The sequence below is a fragment of the Glycine max genome, chromosome 4 (assembly GCF_000004515.6).
Source record: "Glycine max cultivar Williams 82 chromosome 4, Glycine_max_v4.0, whole genome shotgun sequence".
Lineage (NCBI taxonomy): Eukaryota > Viridiplantae > Streptophyta > Magnoliopsida > Fabales > Fabaceae > Glycine > Glycine max.
Genome location: NC_016091.4, coordinates 35,906,045 through 35,929,813, shown reverse-complemented (window position 1 = coordinate 35,929,813; position 23,769 = coordinate 35,906,045). Strand labels below are relative to the sequence as shown.

General features: G+C 34.9%; 1 protein-coding gene across 1 annotated transcript; it reads left to right on the top strand.

Moving 5' to 3' along the window:
• The first annotated feature begins 22,420 nt into the window (after positions 1-22,420).
• On the top strand, positions 22,421-23,353 carry LOC100811830 (plant-specific TFIIB-related protein PTF2). The gene has a single exon (XM_006579159.1). It carries the CDS (start codon positions 22,421-22,423, stop codon positions 23,351-23,353), a length of 933 nt encoding a protein of 310 aa, XP_006579222.1.
• Positions 23,354-23,769: the final 416 nt, after the last annotated feature.

The following is a 23,769-nucleotide window of genomic DNA, read 5'->3' as shown; positions in this document are numbered from 1 at the left end:
CATGACTTTGAGTCAATGAAATTTGCGTTAGACCAATGAAATTTGAGTGAATGAAATCAGTGATGGAATTTGTGGTACTCATTTGCAGATCATAGTTAGGACCAGAGGATTAGGTCGTGCCTTAGGTCACGTTACTGGCAGAGGTGTGGGCAGAGGAGATCGTGATGATTCTGATGATGCTCTACAGCGTCGACGGCCTACCGCATCCACACGGAAGCAGCGAGTACCTGTGACTGCGACGCACGATGAGCCAGTGGTCCCTGCACCAGATGTAGAGGCTGACGTATTTCTGGATGACCCGATGGCACCAACTGATGTAGACACTAGGGTAGACATTCTTGCAGACACAGGCGTGCAGGCTGCTGAGGATGAGCATGAGGGATTTCCGGGTGGTCCGAGCGACCCATCCGTGCTGACCCAGTATGAGGATCACGTTGCTTGCAGCGTATGGACGGGAGAGGTATTTATAATATTTATTTTTAGTTACTTGTTAATTATACTTTATGATTGAAATTAGTTTTCCTTTAAATGATGATTTTAACGAATTTTGTGTTCCTTTATACTTCAATTCAGGAGCGTCCTGAGTTGAAGTTATCCTCTCACGGGAGGAAGGTCCATAGTTTAGGCAGGCCTGTCCCTGCCATTGAGGGACTAGTTGCTGGGACAGGACTAAGTCCTCTAATCGCGTGTTCAGTAGACACTGATGATCGGGGACTTTTGTCCTTGTTTATCGAGCAGTGACACCGGGAGACATCTAGTTTCCATCTCCCTGTGGAAGAGGTGACGATCACGCTGGACAACGTCTCCTCGCTTCTGCATCTACCCGTGGTTGGCGACTTGCACGCCTTTCAGCCCTTGCACGTGGATGATGCGGTGCAGATGCTGGTGGACTTATTAATGGTCTCTAGAGAGGCTGCCAGGGCTGAGACAGGGCAGTGTCGTGGACCGTACGTACGCCTGCAATGGGTATGTGATATCTACGAGCACCGATGTCAGGCAGGTTATTGGACAGCTGCGGCTCGTGCATATCTTCTTCATCTTCTGGGTTGCACTCTATTTGCTAACAAGAGTGCAACCAATGTTCATGTTGTGTATTTGGAGGCCCTTCGTGACCTCAGTCAGACCGGGAGGTACGCCTAGGTAGTAGCTGCGTTGGTGCATATGTACGACCAGCTGAACGATGCCTCTATCAACAGTAGCTGACAGCCTAGCGAGTACATCACACTGCTGCAGGTAACAAACATGTTTTTCATTCGTTGAGGTTCAACAATGTTTAACTTTAAATTTTGTTAGACTTTCATTATTAATGTTTATCATTTTGATGTTACCTCTGTAGTACTGGATATACAAGCACTTTCCCTCAGTCGCGGAGTCAACTGCTGATCAGGACTACGACGAGGATTCACCGCGTGCCTGTAGGTGGATTACAACGAAGAAGACCGTGAAGAGCATACGTACACCGGCGTACAAGGAGCGCCTGGACCAACTCCGGATTCCAGATGTCTGTTGGATCCCATATGGGGAGCACCGACCGGTCTGAGACTTCCATTTGATTTCATGTTATTCTGGTCTCTTGCGTTGGGGGCCTGTTGCTGTGTATTACCGACTAGAGAGGGTCGTGCGGCAATTTGGATACACCCAGACCATTCCTGCTCCGCCTGTTGATTCATGGGTGTCGTATGATGATATACACGACAGGTGGATGCACTACTCGGATTATATGGTTCTAGCAGGTGAGGTGTGTGTTGTGCCAGGTTAGTGTGCCAACGACTACATGAACTGGTTCTTCCGCATCTCGCATCCTTTCATGACAGCAGGTCACGCATCAGATCCTCTGCCAGATGGTCATGCTCCGCAGCCCCGAGTCATCCCTCAGGCCCCACAGACAGATATCCCTCACGTGCTGGAGCCAGGAGCACCGTCGACATCTACGAGGCCCGCTGTAGAGGAGCCTAGACATGTAGTGGTAAGTAATACTAATAATTTATGTGATTTACGTCAATATTTTCATAATAATTTGTGTGATCTGTTTGTTTTATATTTAACAGGAAGTTTGCCATGGGATTGCTAAGAGGTTGCAGCGACATCTGAGCCTAGGGGTGGTCACGCCAGGCTCATCGACACATGAGGTGATCGAAGAATGCCTCAGGATGGTCAGGAGTGTCACACAAGACCAGCTAGTATATGTTAGGTCTTGATGCAGGCGACGCACGGATCAGGCGTAATTTATTTACATATTTTATATTGATATTCGATGTATATACAAATATTGTACTTGAACCCATTTCATTAGTAATTTTGGTTTTATTTATTTCCATTAGTAATGTTAGTTTTATTTATTTCTATTGATTGTGTATTCCCTTTGCGTAATCTAGCTTATAAAATTTTATAATTTTATTCTATCAAATTAAAAAAATGTTTTTTTTTTAATTTCTCTCCTCAGATAAAAATTCGTATTTATATTTTATAATTTTATAATTAGGCGTAACATTTATATTTTATTTTAAGAGACTAAAAAATATTTTATTTTAATAAAAGATGTGATGCTGAGGGAGAATGTTTAATTAGAGTGTGGGAAGCATGATGTAATTATCTAAGTATCAATGCTTAAATATTTTATGTGGGTCAATATATTTGTACCTTTAAGAAATGCTACAATATCAAAACATAAGGTTGAGAGATTATGTGTGGAGTTTGTATTAATAAATTTTTTAAAAATTATTGGCTAAGAGTGGTAATTTGTTCAAGTTGTCAAGAGTAAAAATAATGACGGGTTATAGTGAGATTTATTTAAGATGTTTAAAGAGTAAAAACTAGATATTTCTAGTTAGAAAATGTTATAAAACACTTTTAAACACAACTTTTTGATTGGATTAAATTTATTAAGAACCACAAAATCTTTAGTCTTACAACTAATTTAATGAATCTAATTTTGAATTATTTGTGGAAAGGTTTTAGAAAAGAATAAATTAAACAAAAAATGGAAATTGAAATAAAGAAGTTGAAAACATGGACTCACATGCTTAAAAAACTTCTAATTAAAAAAATTATAATTTAATTCTATCAAATTTAAAAAATATTTTTTTTAATTTCTCTCCTAAGATAAAAATCTGTATTATATTTTATAATTTTATAATTAGGCGTAACATTTATATTTTATTTTACGAGACTAAAAAATAAAACCTTGTAATTTGAGAGACTAAAAAATAAAACCTTCTCATTTGAAGCATTATACAACATATTAAATTAATAATTGACTCATATAATTTATTTATTTTCTTCATTTCCATATTTTGCATCAGAGTAAAATTTACTTTGTTAAATCTTTTTAATTAGTTCAACATTAAATTATTTTTAATTGATGACAAAATATATTTTAATTAAATTTCAATTTTATAGTAGTTTCTTTAAAAAAAATGAACTACTCGAGTATAAATAATTAATTGTTATTTTTCGGTTGTTGTAGTTGTTTTTTTATATTTAAAATAAAATTGAAAGACTGACAAAAAAGTAAAAGTAGTAGAAATCAAATTTAACAGAGAACGACAAGTCATCTTCCATTTCCAAAAAAAAAACGATTATGCGATACATGAATTCAAAAAGTACATTAACTTCAACATAGTTGAACGAAATTAAATTTGCATCAAATACTACAACTAACTCATGCTAATTTTGCGACAAGGACAACTCGTCTTCCATTTCCACTACAGGTTTACTGAAAACAACTAAAATTTCTATTGGCCCAATCTTTTTCTAGTAGTTAGATTCAATCAACACCTTCATCGCGTCATCGTTGGTTTTGAGTTCAATTATTTCGAATTTTATAACTTTTTCTGAATACTCATTGTGACTTGGTTTTCGAAAAAACAATCATCTTACCATTTGTGTTTCATCAATACCATAAGGGGGAATCCCACGAGGCGCAACTTGCTTGATCAAATCTTTCAGTTCATCCATGGTACATCCAGTGGGAATGTCAAATTTTTTGGGATTTTTTCCTGTGAACGAGTAACCAACAAACTCATTTTGGCATGACATGTTTCACCTCCCATTGTAATATAGCAGGGCATCATGAGTAGGGGTCATAATAGCTTGAAGTAAGTTTAAAATATCATCTGGGGTTCTAGCAATGCTACATAATAACTCAATCGGACCAACAAACGAAAATTCATGATTACACATTAACATTGTGTTAACATCAGCATCATCTTTCATTTGCATACATTGAAACCGAAATTGATTACCTGCATATGTGAAAGGCTGCCGGTAGTAAATTTCATCCAAAAATTGTTTGTCGGCTAGCTTAAGGGTATTGTGTATTCTGGTTTTTAACGTTTCAAAATCACACCCGTTAGGTACTCGAATGGGAACTGGAGTGGAAGCTTGAAAGGAAACACCACTATCGTTGTGAACAATGGATCCATTTGAAAAAAAAAACCTAATGTGGAGTTCACAACTGTCTGACTGCTTGTCTCTCCCAAGAATGCCATAGTTTTTTGTAAGAGTTGGGTTACGACTGAAACTTGTGGTTTTTTACAGTGTTAGGTTATGTCATATATATAGATGAGTTTTAATATTAGTGCTGCATTTTTTAAAGATTAAAAATACGCACGCACATGCTTTCTGTATGTGTTGTCAACTACACCAATGACGTGACATGTTTTAGCTTGCATCAGATCTGCATGTGTAGTCATGCTGTGCAAGGTCCTTTCACGCGCTTTATGTTAATGCAAACAACAATTTATCATACACGTTTTTTCACAATGTGTTGTCAACTCAGACAATGATATATCATACATGTTTTTTTTAGAATTAAGTAATAATTTTGTTATAGACGTAACAAATATACAAAGACACATAAATGTGAATATCCAATTCAAAATGATCAGTCATTATAAATTACATGTTCAATCATCATTTATGTCAACATAGTCTCTCTTGAACATCACGAAGCTCTTGTAATGTTGCATTTTGCTAATATATGGATTTGGCCACGACTTTGCCTGCGGATGACAATTGTTAGACCATAACAATGCTACAGGCGGTAAGAGACAATGTTCTTTTAAATAAACCTGTTGTACATGCGAAAAAAGTGTTAACTCAATCCTACAAAACTCATTGCATAAATATAAAAAAAAACACTTCATATCTACAATGTACCTCAACAAAATGATTGCCATACACATGACCGATACAAATTATACGATGCAATGAAGAATTTGCCAGCGGTTGACTTCTAAGAGGAAAGAATGTCGTACTTTGTTGTTTAGACAAGGATACAACGATTACGTTATACCTTGATGCAATGACATGTCCCATGTCCATTATATCCATCCACTTATCCGTAGTCACCTGAATGAAACAAATATACATGTCAAACTTAATTTCAAAGTTAAGTCTTAAAAATCAAATACATAAATTACATACCTTGGTTAACCTATCAACAAGTAGTGACATCCTTAATTCCTCAAATCTCTCCATGCCACCAAAGAGCTTGATATAGTCTTCTGAGAATTTGGCAAGTTCTTTAAGCAAATGGTTGCAGACCACCGACCAAGAGTCTTGGCCCATACCTAATAAATCGGCAATCGACTGATATCCACAGTTGTCATCAGCTTTGACATCAACAATCTTATCAATGAAATCGTGCATAAATGGATGAAACTGGTCCAACATGGGCATCATCGTTCTTCGATTCGGTTGCTCAGAGGATGATGCAGTACGCCTCACCGACGAATTGCTATTTTGCATAGATTCAAAGGCATCTATATACTCCCATTAAGATGGATCGCGCTTTGTTGACCTTGGGTTCCTGCTCATAGCTTTCTTCGGTGCCCCCTTTGTGTTAACCTTTGCTGGAGGAGGACACATCGAATTCTGATCAGGGCATGCAATTTCCCAAAGTTTAGTCTTCAGAGTAAACTTGCCACAAACATCAAGTTCTTTGAATCTTTTGGATATTGTTTCCATTACTTCCTTGATGCTCACCTCGGGCTCAGATAACCCTTGGTCTGAAAAACTGAGTCTCCTCTAGAACATATGGATTGAATCCAGTGGGATGCAACCACTAACATATTTGGATAGCTCACAAGCACAAGGAAGACCAAGCGTGGTTCTCACCACGCAACCACAACTTGAGTGATTCTTGCCAGCATAGTCAACACGCTCTAATTCAGCAGCAATATGATTTAAAGCATACCTTGAAATCATTCCAAGAAGCCTCCTGTATATCGTTTTTTTGAACAATGTCCAACGACATGTGTACTTGTTTCAAATGATGTTTTAATCTCCATGTGCTGCAACATAATCATGTTGTTCATGGCATCCCACACACTGCATAAGTCTCCAAGGCTATTTTGTAACAGTCTTTTTAAAGATGAGTGAGCAGATTCAACCCTACATTTCAAATACACAAATAAAAATAAACATATACAATAATAAATTCCATCAATTCATCAACGTTAATAGAAATAGTTGAACAATTTCATACTTGTTTGTTGTTGTGTTTTCTAAGTGCATCACCTTATTAGTCCAGGCGGAAACAAATTTTTCCTTGTGTGGTATTATCCATGTTTCCTTGACATAGTCAACAAACATTGGCCAAGGTGCGCAAGCCATTTCGAACTTCTTCAGGCATTCATCAAATTGCTATTCTGAAGGACAATCAGTCAGACATCCCCAACAATCCATGACATAATCCCAAGCATTTTTTTGCGCAATTAGTGATTTACATTTGGCCTTCACATTCTTGTTTATGTGAAAGCTGCACAACAAATTTGTACATTCAGGGAATACATCATTCACTGCATTCATCAATGGTTGGTCTCTGTTAGTGACAATAACTCCAGGGAGGGCATCACGCTTTAAAAAAAGGCCTCAGAAGCGTTGTAAAGCCCCGACTAAATTATTAACGCGTTCATCCTCCACATATACAAAACTGGCAGAGAATGTCATCCCAGTCGGTGTCACCCCAATAAAATCGAGCAGTGGGAGTCTGTACCGGTTTGTTTTGTAGGTGTTGTCTATCAAAAACACAAAATTACATACGTTGACTAACTTCATTGCATCAGGGTGACATCAAAAGATATCACGAACCATGTCTTCATCCTTTATTCTGTGCCAATGAATATACTGATCACGTTCAAGAAGCTTCATCAGATGTTGCATTTCAAGATCGCTTCCTCTTATGGAAGAACGGAATGCACTTCTTGCATTGTATATCTGTTTAATGGTCGTACAGCTATTGGCATTGTGTTCCTTCAGAGTTAGCAGAATGTTTCTTGGCTTCACCATGGACTTCGTCATATCAGCAATAAGTGTTTTTTCAGCTTTAGTCAATCACCCCACATATGGATGTCCAACTAATGACTTGACCAATTCATGATTATGCACTCCACAAATCAACTTCACCATTCAACCTTTTCCTCCAACCATTGGCTTGCAACGAAGCTTGAAGGGACACCCACATTTCCTAGTCCTAGTGTCTCTTCTGATAAATTCTTTTTTCCTACACCTATACTCGCCACTCCTTTCACAGCCAATTAACACAAACGTAGTCCTTCATTTACTACTTGTGTTTGTGTACGACATTAAAATCACTGCCACAAATCCGTTTTCATGAACAACGGATCGAGCCCACCACAAAACATCCTCTCGGCACTCAAACACCTACAAAGAAATCCACATAATTTAATTTTTCTACCGGTATTCATTTTATTAAATATGTGACAAACATTAACATTATAACCTGAGAAGTATTGAATGCATCAGAACAATCAACATGTGGTTCATTCGCACCACATGCTTCTTCATTTTCATAATCATTATCCTCTTGTTCAGACATTATTTCATACATCCACTCATCTTCATCCATCTAACCAACTCAAACGAAAAATGGCCATACAAACAAATTAATAATTTAAAAAAAATGGAAACTGAATTAAAAAAACATCACACTTTAAAAATAGTTACTCTTCTTACAGATCAACTTGATCCGTAACAGTGACACACCAACTTACGGATCAAGTTGATCCGTAAGTAATCCGTACGTTCGCGACACAGCCACCACCTTCTGCGTACCTCGTTTGTCACTGCCGACCACCGCAGCTAACCGTTCACAACGAACCAACGAACCCGAGACAATGCCGCATAAAAACCACAAAAACAAAGAAAAACAGGGAACAAAAATGGCAGTTGTGAAGCGCAAGAAAAAAAAAGCTTTTATAAGGAAAAAAAGGTCAGGGGCATTTTTGTCATTTATAAATTTTGTTGGGTACACCAGCAAAAATGTTGGGTGCACCTAACAGCCTTCTTAATAGTCCTACCCCAACCTGTTAGTGGGCCCATTCCACTGAATTTTGTTGAAAATACCTGCTCGACAAACTAGGGATTTTTTTCTTGCACCAACTCAATCTCAAATACACCATTCAAATTTTTCTTAATTCCAACTTTGTCCTTTTGTACTTCTTCTTCCTTCCTTCTTATTTCCCTTTCTTCTTATATCATTGAGCTCCTCTGTCTGTTCGCTCGTGGTGGTTTGTCAACTGTATTTTCGCGGTGATTTGTTACCTGCTGCATTGACTTCGTAGTGGTAGATGTTGCGATGGCAACAACGGAGGTAAGTTTTTTACATCTGCAAAATATTGATCTATATAGTGCATCCGTATGGGTCATATGGATTGACAATCTGTATACAGATTAACAATATGTAAGAACCATACAGATTGTCAATCCATATAAGCATTATAAAATTTTTTAAAATAATCGAGTATTTATTAGGGATAAAACAAAATATCAAGGATAAAAAAATGTTATTTTATTTGGGATCACGCAATACAAAAATTTATTAGGGAGTAAACACAAAAATCGAGTATTTATTAGAGATCAAAAACATATTTAAGCCTTTTAAAATATATAGGTTTTTTTTTAAAATAATTAGAATTAATTAAAAGTAATAAGAATGGATATATTTTACTAAGAGATAAATTATTATTATATGTATATACAAGTATCAATTATTATATGTTAGTCCGTATAGGTTATATGTATCGATTTTCATTAGTTTTCCTTATTTTGTCATGGATTTTTTTCTTGTTAATGTTTTGTTAAGATAGAGGAAGATGAGTGGATATATGAGAGCATTATGTCTGAAGAAATTAATATGAATGAAGACAAGGAGGAGGAACCTACTGTGGTTGAAACTATTGATTGTTTTGTTGATTATTCTGATGCCTTCAATACTTCTCATGTATTGATATGCTTTTCTATTTGGTTAAAGTAAGTAAATGAGTGTCCTAACAAGCCTTAACATGTATTGTGCTTTTTGTAGGTGTTTCTTACCCGTGAGGACATATTGCAATGGGCTCGTACTGTTGCATATGATATTGGTTTTGTGGCTATGATGATGAGGTCTGATACATCAACTGGAAAGAGAGGAAGAACATCATTTATTTTAATTTGTTGAGAGGAGTGGAAAGTATAGAGCATACAAGAAAGATTTAGTATGGGCGGTGACTAGCACTAGAAAATGTCGCAATCCTTTTAAGCTGTGGCCGAAACCAGTCTTGTGAGGTGAAGGGTGGATGGTCAACTTAATATGTGGGATTCATAATCATGCATCGGCTAAGTCATTGAGTGGACATCCATATGTTGGTTGACTAGTTGAGAATGAGAAAATTATTCTTGGTGATATGAAAAAGTCAATGGTCAAACCAAAGAATATTCTTCTCACTTTGAAGGAGCACAATGCCAACAATTATACAACAAAGAAGCAAGTCTACAATGCAAGATATGCATATCGTTTTTCTATAAGAGACAACAATATTGAAATGCAACAATTAATGAAGCTACTTGAACGCAATATGTATATTCATTGACATAGATTGAAGGATGAATATGTTGTATGTGATATATTTCGGACACATCCGGATGTAGTAAAATTAAGCAATGCATGTCATTTGGTATTCCTCATAGATAATATATACAAAACAAACAGATACAAACTTCATTTACTTGACATTTGGTGTGACACCTTGATCGAGGCCGTACCCGAATCAAATAAACATTAAAATGTAGTAACTAGGAAGTGATCCTAGGTCGTTTCCCAACGAGCAGTGACAAGCCAAATGTTCATAATATACTTGCAGTAACAGTAACAGTAACGATGGGGGGGGGGGTTGTTTGCTTTTGTAAATTAAACAGCGAATATATGTGAATTAGAAAATATCAGAATTAAAACACGTTGCTTCCCCTTGATTCACAAGCAAGTCTCTTATCCTAGGTTACGAGAGTTTATCCTTTATCAGTTTAACCACTTAATCCAACCCTAAATTAAATTACTAAGCAAAATTCAACATAAGGCATTCATTATGTGATTAAGCATCACATACACCAATTACTCATAAACGATCATTAAGCATGAACGTAAATTAAGCGCAGAGACAATTAATCAAGCACTAAGCATGCATGAATTAAAAGCAACAAATTCAAAGTAATTAGTGAAGAGGAAAAACTAAACAGAATTTAACAGTAATGATAGAACCTCAAAGAGAACTGTGCTTGATCCTCAAGGGAAAACAACGCTGCGGACTTAGCCTTCCATTAATCAAATAGAGAATGAAATTTTATTGATAAAACTAAAAGTCTGAACTGGAATTGTAAAAAAAAACGAAAATAAAAGAGAAAGAGAAGAGAGACTAAAACTAAAAACGAAAAATAGAAGAGAGAGAGGAGAGAGAGAGAGTCTCCTGCGAGGGAGAGAGAGCGTCCCCTAAACTAGAACCTTGGTGCTGTTATATAGTTTTTTTTCAGCCCCAAAGTTTACAAATATGTTTTAAATCCAGGCCCATAAATAAATTAAATTCAAATCTAGATAAGATAAGATAAGATCTAGATTAAATAATATCTAGATGAGAAATTCAAATCTAGATAAGATAAAGATAAGATAAGATCTAATTCTGTAGAATAAAATAGTCTGCCCTCTTCAAGTCCAAGCTCAATTCTGGATTCAAGCCCAAGCCCAATTCTGGATTCAAACCCAATGCTTCATTAATTCCTGAAATTAGATTAAAAACATCAAATTAGCTGAATGGGCCCAAATAATAAAACTGCCTAATAAATTTGACAATTAAGACTAATCAGTATTTAAAATGGGGCAAAAAAGGGTTAAGAAATAGGAGAAAATGATGGCACATCAAAACCCCCCATACTTAGCCTTTTGCACTCCTGGGCAAAATGAAACAAAGAACAAAATCCAAGGATATCAGAGGGAGACAAACAAAAACATTCACTTATTTCTCAATGAACATCAAGGAATAAAAGGAATGGGTAACATCTAACATAAGGAGATCCAAAAAGTCAAGACATTCATGAAAATCATCCAAGCAACCCAATCATGGCAAAATAGTTAATCAGCTCAAGAATGAAAAGTGATAAAGCCTCACAAGATATACACTCTATCTCTCAAGTGTCTAGGCTACTATTTACCCTCAAAGCACCCATGAAAGCAAACACCACATAAACTTGGCAAGATTCTAAAATTGACAATCAACCCATAAACACAAGCACATGAGGATCAAAAGGTCTTTTAAGGTTGTAATGGGGCCAAGGACAAGGTATGGAGAAATATGGAATAAGTGGCTAAATCCCAAAGGAATAGAGGAGCAAAGGGGAATAAGTGCATATTAAGAAAAAAAAATAAGAAAATAAAAAGAAGTAAAGATAAAAATTTAACATGAAGAGTAGAACCAAGAGTTTCATCATTCTTGTGCCATTTAAGATCTTATTCACTCAACTTTATTGCTTTTCTTTTTTCTTTTTTTTTTCGAAATTTTTTTTTTTTTTTTCGATTTTTTTTTTTTTTTACCTTTGAGAAACAACATTTCATTCAGCATGTCCAACATTTAACCAATATACAATGTACATCAAGTATGGCCCAAAATACATCATGAAGCATAGTCAACAAAACAAGTTGTCCAATGAAACAAAAAACCCCCCACACTTATTCCCAAAACAATTCCAAAATTCCTTAAGGATATGGTAATATCATGGTTTTTCACTTAAGGCTTGTAGTGAGCTTCAAAACAAGGAAAGGGAAACAAGGCTCAAAAGGGCTATCAAAGGAATTAATTCAAGGTAAGTCCATTTGGCTAGAAGCATATAAGAACAAAATTGCCTTAATCATTTCCAAATATGCATGTGAATTAGGACGCATCAACAAGAATCAAGCCAAGGCTATTGTGCAAGCAATCAATGGGGCAAAACACACCAAATGATTATAATGATGGATGGCTCAAATTCTCACAAAGGTAAAATCATCACTTTCAAATTGAGCTTTCAAAACTATCATGACATGTAGAGAAGAATCAAGGATTTCAAGTCACAAAATGTCAAGAACTTTTATTTTCAAAACAATTACCCATTTCTTGAACATATCCTATAATTCAAAGAAAAACATGCAAAGTCGTACGTGCACACAAAATTGACCCAAAATATTAAACTGAAAATCCTACGAAACTAACAACATTAACAAATTAACACAACTAACAAATTAACAAAACCAAAAAAACTAGCAAAACCAAAGAACACTCCCCCCCCCCCCCCATACTTAAACAACACATTGTCCTCAATGTAGCACAATTAAAAGATTAAAAACAATTAAATCATCAAAGAGAATCGGACAAGTGTAATAAAAGCAAAGAAGGAGATAGGAAAAGAAAAACTCCCTAAGTCATGGTGGAGGAAGAGTAGGGTGGAGTAAGGAAGTCTCTTCCACCACTACGTCCACTAAAGAAGGGTTCGTGAGGAATGGCTTAAGTCGATGTCCGTTGACCTTGAAGCTCTTGTTTGTGGAGTCGCTTTTGATCTCAACTGTACCATAAGGAAAAACATTAGTAACAACAAAAGGACCAATCCACTTAGACCTCAACTTACCACTCATGAGTCCAAGCCTAGAATTATACAATAACACTTTTTGCCCAACCACAAAGTCTTTTTTAACTATCATGCTATCATGGAACTTCTTGGTCTTTTCTTTGTAGAACTTGGCATTCTCGTAGGCGTCTAGGCAGATTTCATCTAACTCACTCAGTTGCAACTTCCTTTCCTCGCCAGCTTGATCCATAGAGAAGTTGCAAGTCTTCACTGCCCAGTATGCTTTGTGCTCAATTTCCACTGGAAGATGACATGCCTTTCCAAAGACAACCCGATAAGGAGACATTCCTATGGGTGCTTTGTAGGCAGTCCGATGTGCCCAGAGAGCGTCATCAAGCCTGGTACTCCAATCTTTCCTGCTTGGCTGCACAATCTTCACAGCAAAACACCCAAGACTGAAACAGGGACTTTGTTTGTATTTAGATTAATGCAAACCCAATTTAAAAGCAAGAGATAAGAATTTAAAATAGAAGATAAAAGATAAGGTAAAGAAAAGATAAGATATTTAAAGATAAAATTAGAAGATAAAAGAAAAGATAAGATATTTAAAGATAAAATTCGAAGATAAAAGATTGAAAGATCAAAATAGAAGATAAAGATAATAGATAAGATAAGATAAAAAAAAATTTAAAGATAAGATATGATAAAATATTTAAATTGCGATAAAGATAACTACTTCTAAGAAATTCAAATAAATAAGATCTAAATCTACTAAATCTAAATACTTACTCCTAAAACCCAACAGTAAAAAATAAGGAATAACTACTTCTAAGGAAGACCGACAATGAAAATAAGGACTAAAATCTATATATTAAAATCGCTAAAACCTGACAAGTCTAATTAGCCTAGATATATGGACTCTAGATTTGTCTGTTATCAATACCAGTGAACTAATCAACACTAACACACATACTAACACAATACTAACAATTAAACATAAAACACGAAAGGATTAAACACACAACAATAGCTAGCTATTATGAACCTTTGGACACTGCTCCCCGGCAACGGCGCCAAATTTGATAGAGGTCATACCCGAATCAAATAAACATTAAAATGTAGTAACTAGGAAGTGATCCTAGGTCGTTTCCCAACGAGCAGTGACAAGCCAAATGTTCATAATATACTTGCAGTAACAGTAACAGTAATGATGGGGGGGGGGGGGGGTTGTTTGCTTTTGTAAATTAAACAACGAATATATGTGAATTAGAAAATATCAGAATTAAAACACGTTGCTTCCCCTTGATTCACAAGCAAGTCTCTTATCCTAGGTTACGAGAGTTTATCCTTTATCAGTTTAACCACTTAATCCAACCCTAAATTAAATTACTAAGCGAAATTCAACATAAGGCATTCATTATGTGATTAAGCATCACATACACCAATTACTCATAAACGATCATTAAGCATGAACGTAAATTAAGCGCAGAGACAATTAATCAAGCACTAAGCATGCATGAATTAAAAGCAACAAATTCAAAGTAATTAGTGAAGAGGAAAAACTAAACATAATTTAATAGTAATGATAGAACCTCAAAGAGAACTGTGCTTGATCCTCAAGGGAAAACAACGCTGCGGACTTAGCCTTCCATTAATCAAATAGAGAATGAAATTTTATTGATAAAACTAAAAGTCTGAACTGGAATTGTAAAAAAAAAACGAAAATAAAAGAGAAAGAGAAGAGAGACTAAAACTAAAAACGAAAAATAGAAGAGAGAGAGGAGAGAGAGAGAGTCTCCCGCGAGGGAGAGAGAGCGTCCCCTAAACTAGAACCTTGGTGCTGTTATATAGTTTTTTTTCAGCCCCAAAGCTTACAAATATGTTTTAAATCCAGGCCCATAAATAAATTAAATTCAAATCTAGATAAGATAAGATAAGATCTAGATTAAATAATATCTAGATGAGAAATTCAAATCTAGATAAGATAAGATCTAGATTAAATAATATCTAGATGAGATCAAATCTAAATAATATCTAGATAAGATAAAGATAAGATAAGATCTAATTCTGTAGAATAAAATAGTCTGCCCTCTTCAAGTCCAAACTCAATTCTGGATTCAAGCCCAAGCCCAATTCTGGATTCAAACCCAATGCTTCATTAATTCCTGAAATTAGATTAAAAACATCAAATTAGCTGAATGGGCCCAAATAATAAAACTGCCTAATAAATTTGACAATTAAGACTAATCAGTATTTAAAATGGGGCAAAAAAGGGTTAAGAAATAGGAGAAAATGATGGCACATCACACTTACTGGGGTGACATTTTTAGTTGTATTTTCCTATTTAAAGGGCAAACGTATAAAAAATATTGTCTGAGCTCTTAAACGATTTAGAGGTATTTTTATGAGAAGTGATGCACTCCCTCAAGTCATTGTTACTAACAGAGATTCATCATTGATGAATGCAGTGAAAATGTTGTTTCCTGAGTCAACTAACCTGTTGTGTCAGTTTCATATTGATAAGAATGTTAAGGCAAAATGTAAAACCCTTGTGGGTAGAAAAAATACATGGGACTATGTGAAAGAAGCATGGGAGAGTCTTGTGGATTGTCCTACTAAGATAGAGTATGATGATTGCCTTACGAAGTTTGAAATTGCTTGCTCAACATGGTCAATGTTTGTTGACTATGTCAAACACACATGGTTGGTTCCCCACAGACAAAGATTTGTAACAATGTGGACAAATAAGGTGATACATCTAGGAACACTACAACTAACAGGTATGAAAGTTGTTAATCTATATTCGTTTTTTTTAAGAGAACACATTAATAAATGAAAATAATTCTTTTGACTTTTTAAATGCAAGGTTGAGTCTGCACATTGGACCTTATAGAAACTACTCCAAAATAGCCTTGGAGACCTATGTAGTGTTTGGGATGCAATGAACAACATGATCACTTTGCAACAAAGTGAAATAAAGCCATCTTTTGAGACAAGCACACATGTTGTTGGACATGTTTTTAAATGTACCTTATACAAGAGACTAATTGGCATGGTATCAAGATATGTGTTAAACCAAATTGTTGTCGAGTTTGAGCAAGTGAATTATCGTGACATTGACAATTCTCATTATGGATGCATTATGAGAAGTACTCATGGTCTCCCATGTGTATGTGAGCTAGCAAGATATGTGGTAGCATACCACTTGACATTGTCTATATGTTTTGGCGGATGCTAAGTGTTTTAGACCAAGGTTTATCTGAGTTCGAAGTCCGTATACTAGAAGAGATGGAAGTCATATTCAAGCGATCTCAAAATAAATTAATGATTGAAAACAATTACAAACACATGGGAGGACCAAAGCATACCCATGGACAAAACTTAAGGAAATCTATAAAAAGATAGCCCTTGTATCTTAGGAACTCCTTAGAAATAAAAGAAGGTGGGGAATCCCTTCAAGAATACCCTGAATATTGTGCACCAAAAGAGGCAAGCCTATTGGCACAAACATTACCTTCATGGTATATGTGAGTAATCTTGAAATTAGAGTTTGTGTGTGTTTGGATGGGTTATTATAAAATCAAGTTAGGAGTAAAATTTAGTATAAAATTTGGATCCAACGCAAAAGTGCCTAAAAGTTGCTTCAACCTATAATCAATTATGAATTCTTTTTCAACGTGAAACCAAACATGTGAAAATGTATCCAAAATTAATTTTGGACCAATAATAAATTCCTTAACGTTAAACCAAACACGCACTTAGTCGTAAGCTTTATCTCATCCATCCATCATGTGTAGAGAGTCCAATGAACTGTCATCGGATGAGAGAAAGTATATATAAGAAGTTGATAATCTGTTTTTGACCATAACTAAGACCAATTAAGGGAATGACTCCAATTTTAAAAAATTACAAAGTGATACTTAACTTAAATTATTTGTAATTTTTTAAATTAGAGTTATCCCCTTAATTGCTACTAATTGAAAGAGAGACACTTCGTGCCTTATTTTTATTTTTTAAAAAAGCATTTGAAGAAAGTACCGACAACAAATACATTTTAAGGTTTAGAAAAAAATAAAAATAATTATATATTAAAAGGTAATCTAGGAATAAAGAATGTATATACCAAAGAAAATAATTGTCTTTATTAATAGTTATAGTGTTATTGATATATCATTGATACATATATGCAACTAAAACTACAAGAGTTACCAAATATAAGTATATAACAATCTAGTTGTCTATATCTACATACATGTATGTGTATGCAAATGCGCACCATAACTTACATTACATTACATGCTAATCCGGGGAAGCATCTTTATTTAATATAATTTTAGTGCAATTTTAATTTAGAATTAATCAAAGAATACACGAGAGAAAGAATTTGGGATGAACTAACATATTTTCTTTCCAACAAACTAAGGAAAAATTATGACAAGGTACGACATATAACAAAGGCCACCATCTTGCTTTGAATGCTAGGTTTCTTCTTGTCGTTTTCTTCTCTCCTTTGCCAAAGAATGGTGATGGCTAGCTAATTAACAATGTTTTCCCACCATGCACACAAGGCTTCCAGCATAGCGAGTGAGCCTTCCCACGTATGATCCAGGCTTTGTTGTCATCATGTCTTGTCTTGAGAATAGCCTGTCTGTTAGCTGAGAACCACCTTCTCTGAAAAAATCCTTCCTTCATATACTTGTAGTTGATTGATCTCCATTGCCCATTTCCCCACTCTTGCTAGTGAGTACTCCCTCTTTGTTATCTTCACCAACACCAAAATAGCAAATTAGTTATGTGAGTCACTCTTGGATGGTCTACATTCCAGTTTCATCAATTTCATTTTGTATGTTACTTACTTAGAGTAATGCAAGACCAAAAAATTAGCAACATTTTATAGGAATTCTTTGAGGTTGCTTTGTTTATAACTATCCTCCACTTATACATGTGGATTATTCAGTCAAGAACGTGTGATGCATGAGGTGTTGACATTTAGAGTTTAGGAAATGAACTTGCTTAACTAAGGATCAATACTAAACCAAATGAATATTACTGTAAAAATTATTTTGAACAGTGAAAACAAAATTGCTTTCAGTACTAATAAATTTCTAGAAACTCACCTTAAAGAAAATTTCATCATCAAACTTTTTCCTAATAATAAAATAAAAGCACAAACTTCATCCTCCACACATATTGTACACTGCAATACCAAAAAATATGATACCTCCCTCACCATTCCTTTTAAGCCCAATCTCACCAATTACTTTTTATGTGGCCTTTTAACTCTGAATCCCTATCATCCACCCAGAAAGAGGATATGTTAGACTCCCCTTTAAATTTCTCCACTGCCATGAAAAAGCCTCCACCAGCTTTAATATTTATGGCATTTAATATTTTTCCTTTATATTGCAGGTATTGGCATAAAATGGGCAAGCTAAACTATTCCTTAAAGTGAGTACATATCACTGTTAAGATATTGCATCACTAAGAAATCTATTTGCAGTTTACACCAAATAGTGATTTGTGAACTTAATCAAACCGGAAGTACATAGTATCCTAAGTTCCTAACAATTTCAAGATGGCAGGAAAGTAAAGTTCCTAGGTTCTAATCATATATGGGCTCATCAGCACCAACCAACTGAGGGAGCAAATTGGAGCACAACATAACCTTCCGTGGACACTTTGAACGCCCCATACTACAAAACAAACACCAGAACCTCCATAACCAAACATTCAATCTACAATTCCAACACACAAAAAAAGCATAAGAAACTCATATATTAAGTTATTTATCTACGTAAATTTCGTTTTTAGTACACGTGAGATACACGAGTTTATTAAGAAGTGAGTGGATTTGTATATAAAAAATTATGTTGACAATGTTATTAATTTATTATATTACTTTTTTCCTACAAATCAAATTATTATTATTATTATTAGGTTAGGTTCGATTGGGTTAGACATTTTGTCACCAGCATAGAAAATTGAACATGCGACAAAAAAAAACTAAATAATAACTGAAAAAGATTGGTTAAAAGTAAAAAAAAATGGTGAAAGAAGGAAAAAAAACAAGACAATTTCTAAAAAGTTATAACTAAAATAACAGTTTTTATTTTATTTTTAAAAGTTAATTAAAATAATTTTAGCCCTATTCATTGAAATAAATTTTGTTTTCAAATTCAAATTTTTTTAAAAAAAAACTTACCATCACCACAAAACGGGATATAATTTTTATCATATTTTTTATTCCTGATCTAAAAATATAATTTTATTGAATATCATTGAAATTTAGGATCTAACTTACGTAAATCTAATTTAATCTTCTAATAATCTATCTACTAATAAAACAATACGAGGTTAGCACGTGCGAGCATCATATTTTTTGGATTAGACGAGAAGACACGAACCTGTTGTAAGTATATATACTCCACTTCATTTTTTTTTTTACCAATAGCTGATTCATTTATTTTTGAAGCTTTTAATTATTTATTATTCAATTTTATAAAAAAAATATAAAATAATTAATGGGAATAAAGGTATATATAGTTGACAAAAAAAAAAGTAACGTTATCTTGAATTTTATAAAAGACAAATAAATATGAACAATTTTTAGTTAAAAATCTGACACTTAACAAGAAATGAAGAAAGGTATTGTTATTATTAGACCTATTTTTAAATGCATTGACTACTAATTTTTTATACTCTTAATTTATTGTAAAATTTATTAATAAGACACTAACTTATTCTCAAGTAGATATATTTATTACCTTATTAACAATATAAGTCATATTCTTTGTTGGCAAAAATTTATCTCTTGTGAAATATAAGTAGTGTCATTAAATATAAAAATTACTTTAAATATTTAATTTATAAACATTAAAAAAACAAAAAATATTATTAATTGAAATTATCTATTTTTTATTGATATTAATAAGTAATTGTTTATTTCTTATATAAAAATAAATAGTATATATTTATGTGATATGTGAAATTAATATTATTAAGTTTATAGCAGTCAACCATGGCTAATAAAGTCAAACATGTCTAATAATGTAAATCAATCGATGCTGTTCTTGAAAATAATTAATAATTTGGCCGAGAAACATAGCGAAAACTCGACAACTGTCACAAAATCACAGAATATGTTCGGATTGTCAACGCTTGCTGGTGTGTTCTGTTCTACGCCACCAAATACATAAGCTTTCAACAACATTTCCAATTTTCGGCAAATTGATGAGAGTGGATTTCATTTATAAACTATTTTTAAGGGTTCATTTTGAAATATATTGTGAGGGGTCTGTTTTGGTAAGCATTTGACCAGCATGATCAACTAATCCGTCCACGTGGCAACTTGGAGTGCATTTTACCATTGGGGTTGGCGAAACAGGCTTGGTGGAGTGGATTTTGTCATCCTCATTGACAAGATAAGGACAGAGAGTGAATTTTACCATCCTCATTGACGAAATTGGTGCTGAAATCGTATTTATTTACAGAGATTTGATTTAAAATCTTTTTCAATTATAAAATAAAATATTAATTGATGCTAAAAAAAGTAAATGTATTTATTAACATCAATTAAGAGATTTGATTAAGCGATTTTAGCATCAATTATGCTATAAAATAAATACATTTATTAGCATCAATTATCTTATAATTATAAACAATTTTTAATCTTTCCAAATTTGTTATCATAATTGAATTTTTTTATCATGATACTAATAGTGGATTTCGCCATTCTCATTGGTGAAATTGATGCTGAAATCGTTTAATGTATTTATTAGCATCAATTAAGAGATTTGATTAAACGATTTTAACATAAATTATGCTATAAAATAAATACATTTATTAGCATCAATTATCTTATAATTATAAATGATTTTTAATCTTTCCAAATTTGCTATCATAATTGAATTTTTTTTATCATGATACTAATGGTGGATTTCGCCATCTTCATTGGCGAAATTGATGCTGAAATCGTTTAATGTATTTATTAGCATCAATTAAGATATTTGATTAAACGATTTTAGTATCAATTATGCTATAAAATAAATACATTTATTAGCATCAATTATCTTATAATTGTAAATGATTTTTTAATCTTTCCAAATTTGTTTTGCTAACACCACTAGCAAAACATGCACGCGTTGTCAGGTGAATGCATTCCAAGCCTGTTTCGCCAACCCCAATGGCGAAATGCACTCCAAGCTGTCACGTGGACGGATTCGTTAATGGTGCTCGCGAAATGCTTACCAAAAGAGACTCAGCGCAATATATTTCAAAATGGACCCTTATTGAGAAATAGTTTGTAAATGAAACCCAATGTAGTCAATTTGCCCCCAATTTTCACTCCACAAAGGAAAGGAAAATCTTCTCTCTTCCCTAGTAAGTTCTTCTCTCTGTCACTGATTTCTCCTGAGATTGTTGATTCTTCGGGTTTGTGTTAGTTTTTTTGTGTTAATCATAGCAATCCTTTTTTTAGATAAGAGACGTTCTTGTGCTAACCTAGTTCTACAAAGATTGGATTTCACTAGTTTTATTTGTGTTAATATAACTGGGAGTGGGTCCATAATTTCTGGTGGCAAGGCAATGGAAAATGGTTGTAAAAAGAGAACCTGGCTACCTATTTCATTAGACGTTTCACCCGATTCGACTGACTTTTTGGTTCCTTTTGTGGGTTTCTTGCAAGTTTTCTTTTTTATTATTGGGTTTTTTACTTCCTTGGAAAGGAAATAATTTTTGTTCTTAGCATTGTGTTATGTTTTCCCAGTGTTTTTGAGTTTACATTGATATGCACTATAGGGTTTTAAATGTCTTTTTGGCAACCCAGTTGCGAGCTGAGTTGTGTGTTGCAGAAATTTATTACGATTCAAGGTGCAATTCAGCATATCGCAGGAAGAATTGCATATATCAAATTGTGATTTTTACAATTTTAATAATAGTCTAAAGCCTACAAATGGGGCTTGTTGAGCCTTTCATTTGAGATGCAAACCCTCTTGGATATTTGGACTTGTTAAATCAAAATAAGGACGAGGAAGTCATCTCCCTATCCTCTGAAATGATTGTTATCTTTGATATTCCATGAGACATTATGGATTTTTCTCTAATGCATATGTATTCTTGTTTATTTGTACTGCTACCAACTTTTCCTAGTTCAAGTTTACTGCTTCTGCACTTCAATGAACTGTTTATTTCAATGATCTTTCGCTTACAATTATATTTTGTTGAACTAGGCCAAGCTTGCTGCTGTGAAAGAAAGATTTGGACGAGAGATCCTTGTTTTTGAAACGTCGATGTCGAAATCTTCTCCCTGCACCTACTGCGGCGAAGCCTCCTTCATCCATGATGATATTTCCAGTGAGTTAATCTGCTCCTCGTGCGGCGGCGTCCAGCAGTTCGACCAATTCGATGGTCCTCAAGGAACCTTCATCCATATTGCGCCTGTTCTAGCAGCCTCTACTCCTACCGCCAAAGAAAACTCTTCGTGGCGCAAAACCTAATCAACGAAGTAACAAACCCGTTAGGGTTATCTTTCAAGAGCAGCGACGTGAGAAGCATGATATCCACCATCACCGAGGGCGAGTTCGGACAAGGCGAGTGGTTTAAAGTGCTCATTGGTGCATGCATTTATGTCGTTATGCGAAAAGAGGATCGACCTTTGCCTATGGCGGAAGTCGCCTCCACGATAGGGATTGATGTTTACGAAATCAGTAGAATGATTTTACGCGTTGTTGATTTTTTGAATCTGAGGCCTGATTTTCCTGAGTTTGATATAGTTCATTTGTTGGAACGAATGATTAGGAATTGTAGCGGTTGTGCCTCTGCTGAGAGGAATTTGATTGAGAGGATGAGGAAGCAGGGGATGTTTTTGATTCAGTGTGCGGTGAAGTGGTATCTGAGCATCGAGTGGAGGCCGGTGCCGTTGGTGGTGGCGGTGTTGGTTTTTATGGTGGAGTTGAATGGGGTTGGGGTGGGGATGGAAGAATTAGCTAAAGAGGTTCATGCTAGGGTTTCAACTTGTAGGGCTAGGTATAAGGAGTTACTTGAGACTCTTGTGAAGGTTGCACAGGTGTTGCCTTGGGGGAAGGATGTTACTGTGAAGAACATTATTAAGAATGCGCTGGTTGGGATTCAGTATATGGAGAGGAATGCTATGTTGAAGCATGGGGAGAAGAGGGAGGAGGGTCTTGATCAGGCTACGGTGGATTTGAAGGATGTGGTTGTTGAATGCTTGAGAAATGATGGTGAATTTGAATACGGGGTTGATGGCATGTCTAAAAGGAAGGATTCACGGTATTTTATGTTGGAGAGTAATGCTGGTAGAGTGGGTGGTGGGGATTCAGAGAGGCAGCAAATTTCGCTTGAATGCTTGTCAGTGTTGTATAAGAAGTTTTTGGATGAAAATAATTGTGCAGAGTCTCTGAGAGGGAGTGGGAGTGCTCAGAAAAGGAGGATTTTACAATTTGATCTGCTAGAGTGTTGGGAGTGATGAGAGGGGAAATCTGAAATGAGCAAGAAGCTTCTGCTTAAATATTTACTGGAGAAGGATGTTGAAGTGGATACCATGTCGCCATCGTTTGTCAATGGTCAATTGAAATGTAAAATGAGGCGGGAGAGGATCAATGCTTCTATGGTGCGGATAAAAAGAATTATGCATCAGTCAAATGCTGATCTAGCTGATGCTGAGATTCCTGGCACTTTAGATGGCTCTTATCCTGAAAGTAGAAGGAAGAAAAGAAAAGGAATGGTAGTTGATGATGTTGATTGGGAAGACTTAATTATTGAAACCCTTGTTCTTCATCAAGTAAAAGAAGAGGAAATTGAGAAGGGGCATTATAATACCTTATTGGATCTACATGTGTTTAACTCTGGTATTGTATGAGAGGTTTCAGGTATACAGGCATT